The 15,561-nt window shown below is 41.0% G+C and overlaps 1 protein-coding gene across 3 annotated transcripts in view; it reads right to left on the minus strand.

Moving 5' to 3' along the window:
• SNX1 (sorting nexin 1) overlaps positions 1-15,534 on the minus strand; it is a 43,229-nt gene extending 27,695 nt beyond the window's left edge. The window contains exon 1 of one of the 3 annotated variants that reach the window (XR_011488249.1): positions 12,503-12,754. Coding sequence is in view for 2 of the 3 variants with exons in the window: in XM_020882401.2 (XP_020738060.1) it covers positions 12,503-12,661 (159 nt within the window). In the remaining variant the exon portion in view is untranslated. Of the gene's footprint in view, positions 1-12,502; positions 12,755-15,405 lie in introns of those variants that run through there. The other 2 variants (XM_020882405.2, XM_020882401.2) reach the window with 2 other exon arrangements.
• Between the last annotated feature and the right edge of the window lie 27 nt (positions 15,535-15,561).

The raw sequence follows: 15,561 nt of genomic DNA on the forward strand, positions 1-15,561 counted from the left end.
AGGTTCCTCAAAACCCTAAAAGTAGAACTACTTTATGATCCAACAAACTCACTTCTGAGTACACACATCTGAAAGAACTGAAAGCAGGGTCTTAAAGAGACATCTGCGCACCCACAGCAGCACTACTCACAAGAGCCAAAAGGGAGAAGCAACCCGCATGTCCACTGGGAGATGTCTGGATAAACAAAAATGTGGTAAACACATTTGATGGAACATTATTCAGCCTTAAAAAAGGAAGGAAATTATGATACATGTTACAATATGGATGAATCCTGAGGATACTGTGCTAAGTGAAATAAACCAGTCATAAAAGACAAATACTGTATGATTCTACTTATATGAGGTTATCTAAATCAGTCAAATTTATAGAAACAGAAAGGAGAATAGCATTACCAGGGGCTGAGGGGAGAGGAGTAAGGGGTGTTGTTACTTAATAGGTGCAGAATTTCAGAACTACAGGAGATCTGTTTCACACAAATGTGAGTACACTTTACACTGCTAAAGTGTACAATTTAAAATGGTCACAATGATAAATTTTTGTTGTCTTTTATACCACGATTCCTCCAGGGATATATGTTATATTGATCATACAGGCAGGACTGGATTCTAGAAATACCATGTCCTTTTTTGTCTAAATATTAATATATAACTTAAGTTTATATAATTCTCTGCAGCCCATAAAACACTGTCAATCAGAAGCTAGCTGTTATCCTTGACTTCCGACTACCAATAAAAAGCAAGTGATACTGTTCTTTAAACACCAGTGCAAATATGTAAATAAGTCTTGATTAGCCAAAAGCAATCTTTTTTAAGACATGACTTTTCAAATCCCTTGCTATTCTGTCTTTATCCTGGGTTTTTTTTGGCCATTTCTCTAATTATGAGGGTTTCAATTTAAGAGTAAGAGTGGTAAGGAAAATCTAATTGGTGTTAATAAATCACCAAACAAAGGAGTCACCAGATTTGCCAAAATTTGAACGGAGGATATCATTAACCTGTTTTCCTCCATTTTCTCAGTATGAGCAACGCTGTTCACAGTTCTTATTCAGAGGGCAAGTCTAATGGTGATCCTGACATATTGCTAAAAAGAGATGGGCGATTCTTATTGAGAGGAGCCAAGATGGTGGAGGAATAGGACGGGGAGACCACTTTCTCTCCTACAAATTCATGGAAAGAACATTTGAACGCTGAGCAAATTTCACAAAACAACTTCTGATCGCTAGCAGAGGACATCAGGCGCCCAGAAAAGCAGCCCATTGTCTTCGAAGGGAGGTAGGACAAAATATAAACGATAATAAGGGAGTCAAAAGAGCTACGGGACGGAGCCCCGTCCCGGAAGGGAGTCTTAATAGAGGAAGTTTCCAATCACCAGGAAACCCTCGCACTGGCGGGACTGGGGGAAGTTTTCGGCAATCTAACTGGGAGGAAAAACTGAACAAGGCCCACAGATTACGTGCCTAAAAGCAACTCTCAGCAGAAAAGTACCCCAGACGCCCGTACCCGCCAGCAACAAGCGGGGTGGAACGGAGAGGAGTGGGCGGCATTGCTTAGGGTAAGGACCGGCCCGCAGACCCTGAGAGCAATCGGAGGGAGCTTTTTTAAACTGTGGGATAGCAAGGGACAAAATTAACTGGCCCGAACACACTGCCGGTGGTTCGCAAAACAAAGGGACTGAGAATCTCCAGAGAAGAGCCGGCCCATCCCCGCTGGAGGTAGGAGGCAGGGGGTAGGGGAAAAGGGCAAACTTAGCCCCTAAGAAGCCACCCCCTCCCACACTGCAGACAGGCCTCCGGGTTCTAACTAAAGACTTCCTGAGACCCGACTGGCGGCGCGCGCTGGGGCCGCGGAGGGAAAAAGCGCGCCGTACCCGGGGAGATTGCGCCCAAGCCTCTGGCTGCCTGGGTCGCTCGCCACAGAGGGAAAAGGCGTGCTGCACCCGGGAGAGTGCGCCCAAGCCTCTGGCTGCCTGAACCGCTCAGGCCGGGGAAGGCACAAAACGCAGGAGCAACCGAATCTGCGCTTTTGTGGAGTACCCGAAAACTGGAACCGCACTCAACGCAGGGCCCGCTCCATATAGAGCAGCCGGGAGCCTGAGCAGTGTAGACGGCGAAAGCACTGACACCCGTGAGTGGGGCAAACCCAGTGTGACCGGAACACGGTGAGTGCTATCCACACAGAGCGGTATCTGTCTGCAGCGCCCCGCCCTCCCCGTAGCAGGACGGAACTGAACTAGAGAACCTAAATAAGAGATCACCTCTGCCTGCCTATGTCAGGGCGGAAATTAGACACCAAAGAGACGGCAAACAGAAGCCAAATAAACAAAGGGAACCGCTTCAGAAAGGACCGGTGCAACAGATTAAAATCCCTGAAGGTAACACCAACTACACCGGAAGGGGCCTATAGATATCGAGAAGTGTAAGCTGGAAAGAGGAGCTATCTGAAACTGAACTGAACCTACACTGACCGCAACAACTCCAGAGAAATTCCCAGATATATATGTACATATATTTTTTTTAATTAAAAAAAAAAAAATTTTTTTTTTCTTTTTTTTTTTATTTTTTCTCTTTTATTTTCTTTTAAAATTCCCTATTACTCCCCCATTACTCCTCAACTTTCATTTTCATATATTTTTACGATTTTTTTAATTAGGGGAAAAACATTTTTTTTTCTTTTTTTTTTTTGCTTTTTCTTGTTTTTCTCTCCTATTTCCTTTTAAAGTCCTCTAATACTCCTCTATTATTCCTTAACTTTCATTTTCATTTCACTATAACCTTGCCAAAAAAAAAAAAGAGAGAGAGAGAGAGAAACCCTATTTTTAAACCGAACTTCATATAGTTCTAAATTTTTTTTGTGTTTTTGTTTTTGTTTTTAAATATTGTATTTCAAAGAGTCTAACCTCTACACTAGATTTTCAATCTTTGCTTTTCAGTAGTATGTGATATAAATTTTGGTCATTTAAGAATCCAATATTCAGTTCCCATTTCTATTCAGGAGTGTGGTGATACTCTCCCACTTTTGACTCTCTGTTTTCTACCTCAGAACACCTCTATTTCCTCCATTCCCCTTCTCTTCCCAATCCAACTCTGTGAATCTTTGTGGGTGTCTGGGCTACGGAGAACACTTTGGGAACAGATAACTGCGTAGATCTGTCTCTCTCCTCTTGAGTCCCCTTTTTCTCCTCCTGCTCACCTCTATCTCCTTCCTCCCTCTCCTATTCTTCATGTAACTCTGTGAACCTCTCTGGTTGTCTCTCACGGTGGAGAATCTTTTCACCATTAACCTAGAAGTTTTATTATCAGTGCTGTATAGTTGGAGAAGTCTTGAGACTATTGGAAGAATAAAACTGAAATCCAGAGGCAGGAGACTTAAGCCCAAATCCTGAGAAAACCAGAAAACTCCTGACTACATGGAACATTAAGGAATAAGAGACCATCCAAAAGCTTCCATACCTACACCAAAACCAACCACCACCCAAGAGCCAATAAGCTCCAGTACAAGACATACCATGCAAATTCTTTAGCAACGCAGGAACATAGACCTGAGTGTCAACATAGAGGCTCTCCAAAGTCGCACCTAACACATAGACCTGTCGCAAAACTCATTACTGGACACTCCATTGCACTCCAGAGAGAAGAAATCCAATTCCACGCACCAGAACGCTGACACAAGCTTCCCTAACCAGGAAACCTTGACAAACCAATCGTCCAACCCCACCCACTGGGTGAAACCTCCACAATAAAAAGGAACCTCAGACCACAAGAATACAGAAAGCCCACTCCAGACACAGGAATCTAAACAAGACGAAAAGGCAGAGAAATACCCAACAGCTAAAGGAACATGAAAAAAGCCCACCAAGTCAAACAAAAGAGGAGGAAATAGGGAATCTACCTGAAAAAGAATTTAGAATGATAATAAAAATGATCCAAAATCTTGAAAACAAAATGGAGTTACAAATAAATAGCCTGGAGACAAAGATTGAGAAGATGCAAGAAATGTTTAACAAGGACCTAGAAGAAATTTAAAAAAGTCAATTAAAAATTAATAATGAAATAAATGAGATCAAAAACACCCTGGAGGGAACCATGAGTAGAATAACAGAGACAGAAGATAGGATAAGTGAGTTAGAAGATAAAATGGTGGAAATAAATGAAGCAGAGAGGAAAAAAGAAAAAAGAATCAAAAGAAATGAGGACAGCCTCAGGGACCTCTGGGACAATGTGAAACGCCCCAACATTCGAATCATAGGAGTCCCAGAAGAAGAAGACAAAAAGAAAGGCCATGAGAAGATACTCGAGGAGATAATAGCTGAAAACTTCCCTAAAATGGGGAAGGAAATAGCCAACCAAGTCCAAGAAACCCAGAGAGTACCAAACAGGATAAACCCAAGGCGAAACACCCCAAGACACATATTAATCAAATTAACAAAGATCAAACACAAAGAACAAATATTAAAAGCAGCAAGGGAGAAACAACAAATAACACACAAAGGGATTCCCATAAGGATAACTGCTGATCTATCAATAGAAACCCTTCAGGCCAGAAGGGAATGGCAGGACATACTTAAAGTAATGAAAGAGAATAACCTACAACCTAGATTACTCTACCCAGCAAGGATCTCATTCAGATATGAAGGGGAACTCAAAAGCTTTACAGACAAGCAAAAGCTGAGAGAATTCAGCACCACCAAACCAGCTCTTCAACAAATACTAAAGGATCTTCTCTAGACAGGAAACGCAGAAAGGTGGTATAAACGTGAACCCCAAACAACAAAATAAATGGCAACGGGACCATACCTATCAATAATTACCTTAAATGTAAATGGGTTGAATGCCCCAACCAAAAGACAAAGGCTGGCTGAATGGATACAAAAGCAAGACCCCTATATATGCTGTCTACAAGAGACCCACCTCAAAGCAAGGGACACATACAGACTAAAAGTGAAGGGCTGGAAAAAAAATATTCCACGCAAATGGAGACCAAAAGAAAGCAGGAGTCGCAATACTCATATCAGATAAAATAGACTTTCAAATTAAGTCTGTGAAAAGAGACAAAGATGGACACTACATAATGATCAAAGGATCAATCCAAGAAGAAGATATAACAATTATAAATATATATGCACCCAACATAGGAGCACCGCAATATGTAAGGCAAACGCTAACGAGTATGAAAGAGGAAATTAATAGTAACACAATAATAGTAGGAGACTTTAATACCCCACTCACAACTATGGATAGATCAACTAAACAGAAAATGAACAAGGAAACACAAACTTTAAAGGACACAATGGACCAGCTAGACCTAATTGACATCTATAGGACGTTTCACCCCAAAACAATCAACTTCACCTTTTTCTCAAGTGCACACAGAACCTTCTCCAGAATAGATCACATCCTGGGCCATAAATCTAGTCTTGGTAAATTCAAAAAGATTGAAATCATTCCAGTCATCTTTTCTGACCACAGTGCAGTAAGATTAGATCTCAATTACAGGAAAAAAATTATTAAAAATTCAAACATATGGAGGCTAAACAACACGCTTCTGAATAACCAACAAATCATAGAAGAAATCAAAAAACAAATAAAAATATGCATAGAAATGAATGAAAATGAAAACACAACAACCCAAAACCTATGGGACACTGTAAAAGCAGTGCTAAAGGGAAGATTTATAGCATTACAGGCCTACCTCAAGAAACAAGAAAAAAAGTCAAATAAATAACCTAACTCTACACCTAAAGCAACTAGAGGAGGAAGAAATGAAGAACCCCAGGGTTAGTAGAAGGAAAGAAATCTTAAAAATTAGGGCAGAAATAAATGCAAAAGAAACTAAAGAGATCATAGCAAAAATTAACAAAGCTAAAAGCTGGTTTTTTGAAAAAATAAACAAAATTGACAAACCATTAGCAAGACTCATTAAGAAACAAAGAGAGAAGAACCAAATTAACAAAATTAGAAATGAAAATGGAGAGATCACAACAGACAACACTGAAATACAAAGGATCATAAGAGACTACTACCAGCAGCTCTATGCCAATAAAATGGACAACTTGGAAGAAATGGACAAGTTCTTAGAGAAGTATAACTTTCCAAAACTGAACCAGGAAGAAATAGAAGATCTTAACAAAACGATCACAAGCAAGGAAATCGAAACTGTAATCAGAAATCTTCCAGCAAACAAAAGCCCAGGACCAGATGGCTTCACAGCTGAATTCTACCAAAAATTTAGAGAAGAGCTAACACCTATCTTACTCAAACTCTTCCAGAAAATTGCAGAAGAAGGTAAACTTCCAAACTCATTCTATGAGGCCACCATCACCCTAATTCCAAAACCAGACAAAGATGCCACAAAAAAAGAAAACTACAGGCCAATATCACTGATGAACATAGATGCAAAAATCCTTAACAAAATTCTAGCAAACAGAATCCAACAACATATTAAAAAAATCATACATCATGACCAAGTGGGCTTTATCCCAGGAATGCAAGGATTCTTTAATATCCACAAGTCAATCAATGTAATACACCACATTAACAAATTGAAAGATAAAAACCATATGATTATCTCAATAGATGCAGAAAAAGCCTTTGACAAAATTCAACATCCATTTATGATTAAAACTCTCCAGAAAGCAGGAATAGAAGGAACATACCTCAACATAATAAAAGCTATTTATGACAAACCCACAGCAAGCATCACCCTCAATGGTGAAAAATTGAAAGCATTTCCCCTGAAATCAGGAACAAGACAAGGGTGCCCGCTCTCACCACTACTATTCAACATAGTTTTGGAAGTTTTGGCCACAGCAATCAGGGCAGAAAAAGAAGTAAAAGGAATCCAGATAGGAAAAGAAGAAGTGAAACTCTCTCTGTTTGCAGATGACATGATCCTCTACATAGAAAACCCTAAAGACTACCAGAAAATTATTAGAGGTAATCAATGAATACAGTAAAGTTGCAGGATATAAAATTAACACAGAGAAATCTCTTGCATTCCTATACACTAACAATGAGAAAACAGAAAGAGAAATTAAGGAAACAATACCATTCACCATTGCAACAAAAAGAATAAAATACTTAGGAGTATATCTACCTAAAGAAACAAAAGACCTATACATAGAAAACTATAAAACACTGATGAAAGAAATCAAAGAGGACACAAACAGATGGAGAAATATACCGTGTTCATGGATTGGAAGAATCAATATTGTCAAAATGGCTATACTACCCAAAGCAATCTATAGATTCAATGCAATCCCTATCAAACTACCAACGGTATTTTTCACAGAACTAGAACAAATAATTTCACAATTTGTATGGAAATACAAAAAACCTCGAATAGCCAAAGTAATCCTGAGAAAGAAGAATGGAACTGGAGGAATCAATCTGCCTGACTTCAGACTCTACTACAAAGCCACAGTCATCAAGACAGTATGGTACTGGCACAAAGACAGAAATATAGATCAATGGAACAGAATAGAAAGCCCAGAGATAAATCCACGAACCTATGGTCACCTTATCTTCGACAAAGGAGGCAAGGATATACAATGGAAAAAAGATAACCTCTTTAACAAGTGGTGCTGGGAAAACTGGTCAACCACCTGTAAAAGAATGAAACTAGAACACTTTCTAACACCATACACAAAAATAAACTCAAAATGGATTAAAGATCTAAATGTAAGACCAGAAACTATAAAACTCCTAGAGGAGAACATAGGCAAAACACTCTCCGACATAAATCACAGCAGGATCCTCTATGACCCACATCCCAGAATTTTAGAAATAAAAGCAAAAATAAACAAATGGGACCTAATGAAACTTAAAAGCTTTTGCACAACAAAGGAAACTATAAGCAAGGTGAAAAGACAGCCCTCAGATTGGGAGAAAATAATAGCAAACGAAGCAACAGACAAAGGATTAATCTCAAAAATATACAAGCAACTCCTCCAGCTCAACTCCAGAAAAATAAATGATCCAATCAAAAAATGGGCCAAAGAACTCAACAGACATTTCTCCAAGGAAGACATGCAGATGGCACAAAAACACATGAAAAGATGCTCAACATCACTCATTATCAGAGAAATGCAAATCAAAACCACAATGAGGTACCATTATACGCCAGTCAGGATGGCTGCTATCCAAAAGTCTACAAGCAATAAATGCTGGAGAGGGTGTGGAGAAAAGGGAACCCTCTTACACTGTTGGTGGGAATGCAAATTAGTACAGCCACTATGGAAAACAGTGTGGAGATTTCTTAAAAAGCTAGAAATAGAACTGCCATATGACCCAGCAATCCCACTTCTGGGCATACACACCAAGGAAACCAGATCTGAAAGAGACACGTGCACCCCAATGTTCATCGCAGCACTGTTTATCATAGCCAGGACATGGAAGCAACCTAGATGCCCATCAGCAGACGAATGGATGAGGAAGCTGTGGTACATATACACCATGGAATATTACTCAGCCATTAAAAAGAATTCATTTGAATCAGTTCTAATGAGATGGATGAAACTGGAGCCCATTATACAGAGTGAGGTAAGCCAGAAAGATAAAGACCATTACAGTATACTAACACATATATATGGACTTTAGAAAGATGGTAACGATAACCCTATATGCAAAACAGAAAAAGAGACTCAGATGTATAGAACAGACTTGTGGACTCTGGGAGAAGGTGAGGGTGGGATGTTTCAAGAGAACAGCATCGAAACATGTATATTATCTAGGGTGAAACAGATCACCAGCCCAGGTTGGGTGCATGAGACAAGTGCTCGGGCCTGGTGCACTGGGAAGACCCAGAGGGATCGGGTGGAGAGGGAGGTGGGAGGGGGGACCGGGATGGGGAATACATGTAAATCCATGGCTAATTCATTTCAATGTATGACAAAAACTACTGTAATGATGTAAAGTAATTAGCCTCCAACTAATAAAAATAAATGGGAAAAAAAATAAAATAAAATAAAAATCATTCTTATTGAGGTTTAAAAAAAAAAAAAAAGATGGGCATATCAGAACTTCTGGGAGGGCAGATAAAGAACTTATTTCAATTTTATCATTCAGGTTTAGAAGTATGCAAATAAGACCAGTGAGGTCAAATGAGATGTAAAAATATGTATGCCATTTAGTCTTTGCAACATAATAATTTTAAGTTAGGAGACCCAAAGAGTGGCTCCAGTTTAGTCTCTCCTTTTACTAAAGGAAACATTAACCCTTTTCTAGAACTAAGAAAGTTTTAACTAAATCAATACATATCTAGATTCAGGTCCAAAGATTCAGATAACATATTTAGAATTTTAGACCATTTTATTCCAAAGACCACAAAGTAAAGAGGCATAAAGAAGGTAATGCCTTAGGTATTCTTAAGAATCAGACTTCTCCCAAGCTGGTTTTCAGGATTAAGACAATGATTTCAGATTTGTTTTAATAATTCTTTTAACTCCAGTCTATGGGCCTCCCAGATGGCTCAGTGGGTAAAGAATCCTCCTGCAATGCAAGAGACACAGGAGACTCAAGTTCCATCCCTCGTTTGGGAATATCCCCTGGAGGAGGAAACAGCTACCCACTCCAGTATTCTCCAAAAAATCCCACGGACAGAGGAGCCTGGCAGGCTACAGTCCGAAGGGTCCCAAAGATAATTGAGCGACTAAGCTTGCACACCTCCCATTCAAATAACTGGTTCGTATATCCTAAAATGCATATCATGGGCAGCTCCTTCAGTTATAAATCAAATCATATTTTTATTACTGAATTAACAAAGCCTCTTGGGCTCTAAAAGAGAGCAGATGGGATGATTAACAGCAGCAGCTGTTACATCAATGTCCAGGAAATCACATGCATACCATAAATGAGTTTTAAAATTTACATGCCTCAGCTTCTCACTTCTTTAGTGCTCCTTTCTTTGCCTCCAACATGCAACAAAACACAGTATGAAGATTAACTTAAATCAGTAAGATGCCTACTTTGATGGCTTTTAATCAAATCAATCTTATTACTAGTTTGAAATTAATCATTTTTAGGATTAACTTTTCTAATCCATTATTAGATTTTGTGGGTTTTTTATTCTTCAAGTAATTCCAGTTTACAAAATGCTCAACTGTTCTATGTGTTTTACAGGTATTCTAATTTAAAGCTCACAATAATGGTGGAGGTAAATACTCTGACTATTCACATTTTACACATGAGAAAACTGTACAGAGTAAATAAGTAGTCTGTGCAAGGTTAAGCCAGCAGGTAAAAAAAGTCTGGATTTAAATCAGCCTTCAGGCCCACTTTATTACTTTATTTTTCAATGATTTTCTTTAAGATACAGAAGCAATGAAATCCATCTCCTCACACTGGCTCACAAGTAAAGCATTTATTATAATATAATCTATATTAATGACTATTTAACAAGAAATTCACACCCTAACTGGTGAGGAATCTTGGGGTCTTGGATTCCTGAAGATTAACTTCAGGACAGGCTGCTAAAATAAATTACTTATTGGTGGCATTTTAGGTCCCTCAGCAACTCAATTTTCCTGGATCAAAATCTAAATAAAAAACAATTTGACTTTCTGTGGTAAAAGAACAAGTTCACTCTGACCCCCTCCTCCTTCCCTTAGATGAAAATTATGCAAAGTATTTTCACTGTGTTAGGAGACAGAATTATCAATAACTCTAGGAAGTAACCTGGTGAGATCAATCAAATCACAATCTCCTAAACTTATTTAGAGAACTTCAGAAAAATAACACCGCATTCTTCCAGGTGTTTTTGAAAATCATTTTATTTTTATATTTTTATTTTTTATATTTATATATTTATATATATTATATATTTTATAAAATATATTTTATATTTATATAAATATAAATTCATTATATTTGAAAATATAAATAAAAAATAAAAATATTTTTTGAAAAATAAATCATCATTTGCCTATGTGACCAATCACTTTCAGGGCCAGAGTATCTATTTTTAGATGTTCAGTTTATCTACCAGCCCAGCAGTTACCAACAGTGGCTGATATGAGAGAATTTTTCATGGTTTATGAGAGAATTACTAAAGGAATAGACTAAAGATTTGTTTTAAATGGGATAGAAAACAACTAAATAAGCAGCAAAAGTTATTTCTTGGAATAACAGAGACTTCATTAGACAGTTTGAGTTGTTATATTAGCATCAGAAAATACTTTTTAGATGGGATTATGAACTTAATTCCTAAATCAGTACATGGAAAATTTTATCAATTATCCCAGAAGGTACTGTGATGAAACAAACTTTTTCTGACATGAGACATGCCTCAAATTTCTCAGATGCATGCCTGCATAAAGAATTTAAAGCTGTTTACTCATTCACATACTGTGTAGCTACTATGAAGATAAACATTATCCAAGATAAAAAAACACATAAATTCACTCCTAGCACTGAAGAAGTTTTCAACCTGGAACTAACTACCAAATGAGTCATTATTCCTTATAAAACAGACCCAAACATCTCCACTGGTTCCAGAACTGACTACTGAACTGATTTCCACACTCCACACATAAAGATTAGTTTTTCCCAATACCTAACATCCAGATACTACTATGAAAAACACCATTTCCTCCTTGCATTTACAGATTTGCTCCCAGTGAGGTACTTAAGCACACATCCCTTTACAAGAGACAGAACTTTTTCTATGTAGTGATTTACCTGGAAGGACCTTTTTTTCATCCAACATCTGGCAGGATTTTCCTGGAGATCAAAGAAGTCAACCTAATTCTCATAGATAAATATCTAGAAAGGGCTTTAGTAATAACCGGTAACTACTGAGTCAAGGACGGAGCGCAAACACACACATTGAGTTAAAGGGGGCTTCCCTGATGGCTCAGCGGTAGAGAATCCACCTGATAATGCAGGAGACGAGGGTTTGATCCCTGGGTCGGGAAGATTCCCTGAAGACGGAAATAGCAACTCCAATATTCTTGCCTGGGAAATCCCATGGACAGAGGAGCCTAGCTGGACACAGTCCATGGGGTCTCAAAGAGTCAGACACGACTTGGCGACTACAGAACTACAACAAATCGAGCTAAGGAAACGATCTGCGGACAGGTCTCTATCCTGGGCAACTCCAGCTGACACCGTTCATCCATCCTTGGTACAGTAAGCCGAGGGAATGGAAAGTCAGCACCCCATTCCCTTATTTTGACCTATTAAATCACCTGGGCAGGAAACCACCAGCAAAACAGCCCCGTGGGTGCGTGGGGTCACCACACAGCAGGGCCAAATGCTTGCCTCAGCGGCTCTTAGCTGTCCGGGATCTCTGCTGAGAAGCCACCACACCCCTCACTTCGCACTGTCCGCCCAGGAGCGGGGAAGCCAAGGTTCTCCGTCTTCATGTTCATCTAGAACCCAAGCCACGACTACTGTCACCAACGCAAGGTCTTGCCAGGCCCACTCTGCCCAGCCTCCCCTACCCTCGCTTGGCCTCTCTTTCCTTACGGGGCGCCCCCCCCCACCTGCCCCAAAGGGTGAGAACTCACGACAGCCGCGGCGCCGGTGAAAATATCCTCCCCCTCGGTGTCGCTGTCCCCAGCCTCGGGCTCTGAGCCCCCGACCGCCCCCTCGGACTCCGGCTCCAGGCCGGGGAAGGGTGGAGGGAGTCTCTCCGAAGCGCTACAGCCACCACCACCCGACGCCATCTTCCTCCACCCGCGGCGGAAGCCGCAACAACAACTTTATAGAGAGAGAGGACCGCGAGCACAGCGTTCCAGCGGAGCTAAGGGGGATGGCAGCCACTAGCCCCGAGGGACGCGCGGGGAGGGGGCGCGGGGGCGAGGCCTTCAGACTGGGGGCGGAGCGGGGCTGGCCGGCGGCTCCCGCCCAGCCAATCCGAGCCCTAGATCGCGACGCGGTGATCCTAACCTGGGGGCAGAGGAGCAGGAAAAAAGGACTTAAGGAGGCCGGAATCAAGATTGACCGGAGAAATATAGATAACCTCAGATATGCAGATAACACCACCCTTTTGGCAGAAAACGCAGAGGAACTAAAGAGCTTCTTGATGGAAGTGAAAGAGGAGAGTGAAAAAGCTGGCTTAAAACTCAGCATTCAAAAAACTAAGATCATAGCATTCAGGTCCCATCACTTCATGGCAAAGAGATGGGGAAACAATGGAAACAGTCAAAGACTTTATTTTCTTGGGCTCCAAAAACTACTGCAGATGGCTACCGCAGCCATGAAACTAAAAGAAGCTTCCTCCTTGGAAGAAAAGCCATGACCAACCTGCTGCTACTGCTGCTGCGTCACTTCATTCGTGTCCGACTCTGTGATCCTATAGACGGCAGCCCACCAGGCTCCCCCGTACGTGGGATTCTCCAGGCAAAAACACTGGAGTGGGTTGCCATTTCCTTCTCCAATGTGTGAAAGTGAAAAGTGAAAGTGAAGTTGCTCAGTCATGTCTTAGCGACCCCATGGACCGCAGCCTACCAGGCTCCTCCATCCATGGGATTTTCCAGGCAAGAGCACTGGAGTGGGGTGCCATTGCCTTCTTCGATGACCAACCTAGACAGCATATTAAAAAGAAGAGACATTACTTTGCCGACAAAGGCCCTTCTAGTCAAAGCTGAGGTTTTTCCAGTAGTCATGTATGGATGTGAGAGTGGGACCATAAAGAAAGCTGAGCACTGAAGAATTGATACTTTTGAACTGTGGTGCTGGAGAGCACTCTTGGGAGTCCCTTGGACCGTAAGGAGAGCAAACCAGTCAATCCTAAAAGAAATCAGTCTGGACTATTAGTTGGATGCTGAAGCTGAAGCTCCAATACTTTGGCCACCTGATGTGAAGAACTGACACATTAAAAAAGACCCTGATGCTGGGAAAGACTGAAAGCAGGAGAAAGGGAGGACAGCGGATGAGATGGTTAGATGGCATCACCAACTCAATGGACATGAGTTTGAGCAAGCTCTGGGAGTTGGTGATGGACAGGGAAGCCTGGTGTGCTGCAGTCCATGGGGTCACAAAGAGTCAGACAGGACTGAGCAACTGAACTGAACTGAGGGAACCCGAGGTTCTGCAGTCTCTTTGCACTCTGGATCGCTTTAACTACTGGGCTTTTTAAGCAGAAGAAGCAAGTCTGAAAACTTCTACATGCCACCAATTCATACCAAGCACAATGGTTACATAGAGATTCAATAAATATTTTTGATTGTGGTCTCTGGACAAATAAACACAAAAAATTTCCGCTAGTCTTTTGAGAACGTTTAGCTAATTCATTCAAGAAACAGATACTGAGGATCCCAGGAGAATCCCATGGACAGAGGATCCCAGCAGGCTACAGTCCATGGGGCTGCAAGAGTGGAACCCTCATTCAACTTCAGTCCCACCACCCCCATTGTGTGCCTGGCACCCTGCTATGCATTTGAGATACAGAAATAAACACAGCTTCTGGTTGACTAGGCACTTGAGGGAGATGGGCATGTAATTGGACAGTGCTATAATGTGCTGTGGGAGCACAGTAAAAGCATCAATTCTGCTTGAAGTCAAGAGACTTCAAAGAGGAAGTGAGACTTCAGAGTCCTAAATTTGGTCGCAAAGCAGTCAGGATTCTCTCAACTGCTGTGGAGTAAGTGGAGTGGAACTGATGGTGGGGGACTTATTAAACTGAGCAAAAGCTTCCTGGGACCTATTCACTGGTTGTCTGGTAGGCCTGGAATGTAAAGTAGCTAGACAACACTTTAAAGATAAATGGGATATGTTATCGTGGGATAATTTAGCAAGATAATCCTTACTTTTCCTCTCAGTAGAGATGGTACAAAACCCGGCATCAACTTTGACAAAAGGTTTAGTTTGTTCGTAAGTGCCAATTCCTCACCATCAGAGACCTGTTCATAGACCTGCTTGAGGGAAGTTTCCGTGTCCTATCTGTGTACACTGGGCATCTATAGACCAAGCCTGGCAAATTAAGTATCCAATAAATGTTTGAGATTTGACTGGAGGGATGAATGGGTAAAATTAAAATTAACATCACCGACTTTTTTACTGGCAACCGTTACAGCCACCAACACCAGAGGGCTTAAGAGTTTCTTTTTAGGATGGCGATCTCCAATGTCACTATTGTACACATGAGAAAGCTCTCTCGTTCTAAGTTATCTTGAAGGCGATTGGCAGAAATACCCTGTAATGGGAAATTGTGCTGGCCCTATGAGTTGTGTTTTCCCTATGAGAAGGGAAAACCAAAAACTGATTCCTTCTCTTGCCACGCCTAACCATCTTTACTAGGTTCCAAACACATCCCATGTCACCGCAACGGAAACTCACTTCCGGCCTGACTAGGAAGTAAGAATAAGAAAACTTCGACTGGAAGAGGCCCCTCAAAAAAAAAAAATAGAAGGGAGTCTCCGTGCAGATGCTCCTCCAATTTTAGAAATCAAGATCTTCTTTCCCCTACCTCTTCAGGATTCATCTTTAGCTTATCCAGGCGCTAAGGCAATTAGCGGCGGGTAAGAGACCGTTACCTCCCACCATCAACCACCCCGCCAGCGTCAGAGACTACAGGTTCCATAATGCAGCTCGCCGTCTTCCAAAGAAAACGCCCATGTGTCCC

The sequence above is a fragment of the Odocoileus virginianus genome, chromosome 6 (assembly GCF_023699985.2).
Source record: "Odocoileus virginianus isolate 20LAN1187 ecotype Illinois chromosome 6, Ovbor_1.2, whole genome shotgun sequence".
Lineage (NCBI taxonomy): Eukaryota > Metazoa > Chordata > Mammalia > Artiodactyla > Cervidae > Odocoileus > Odocoileus virginianus.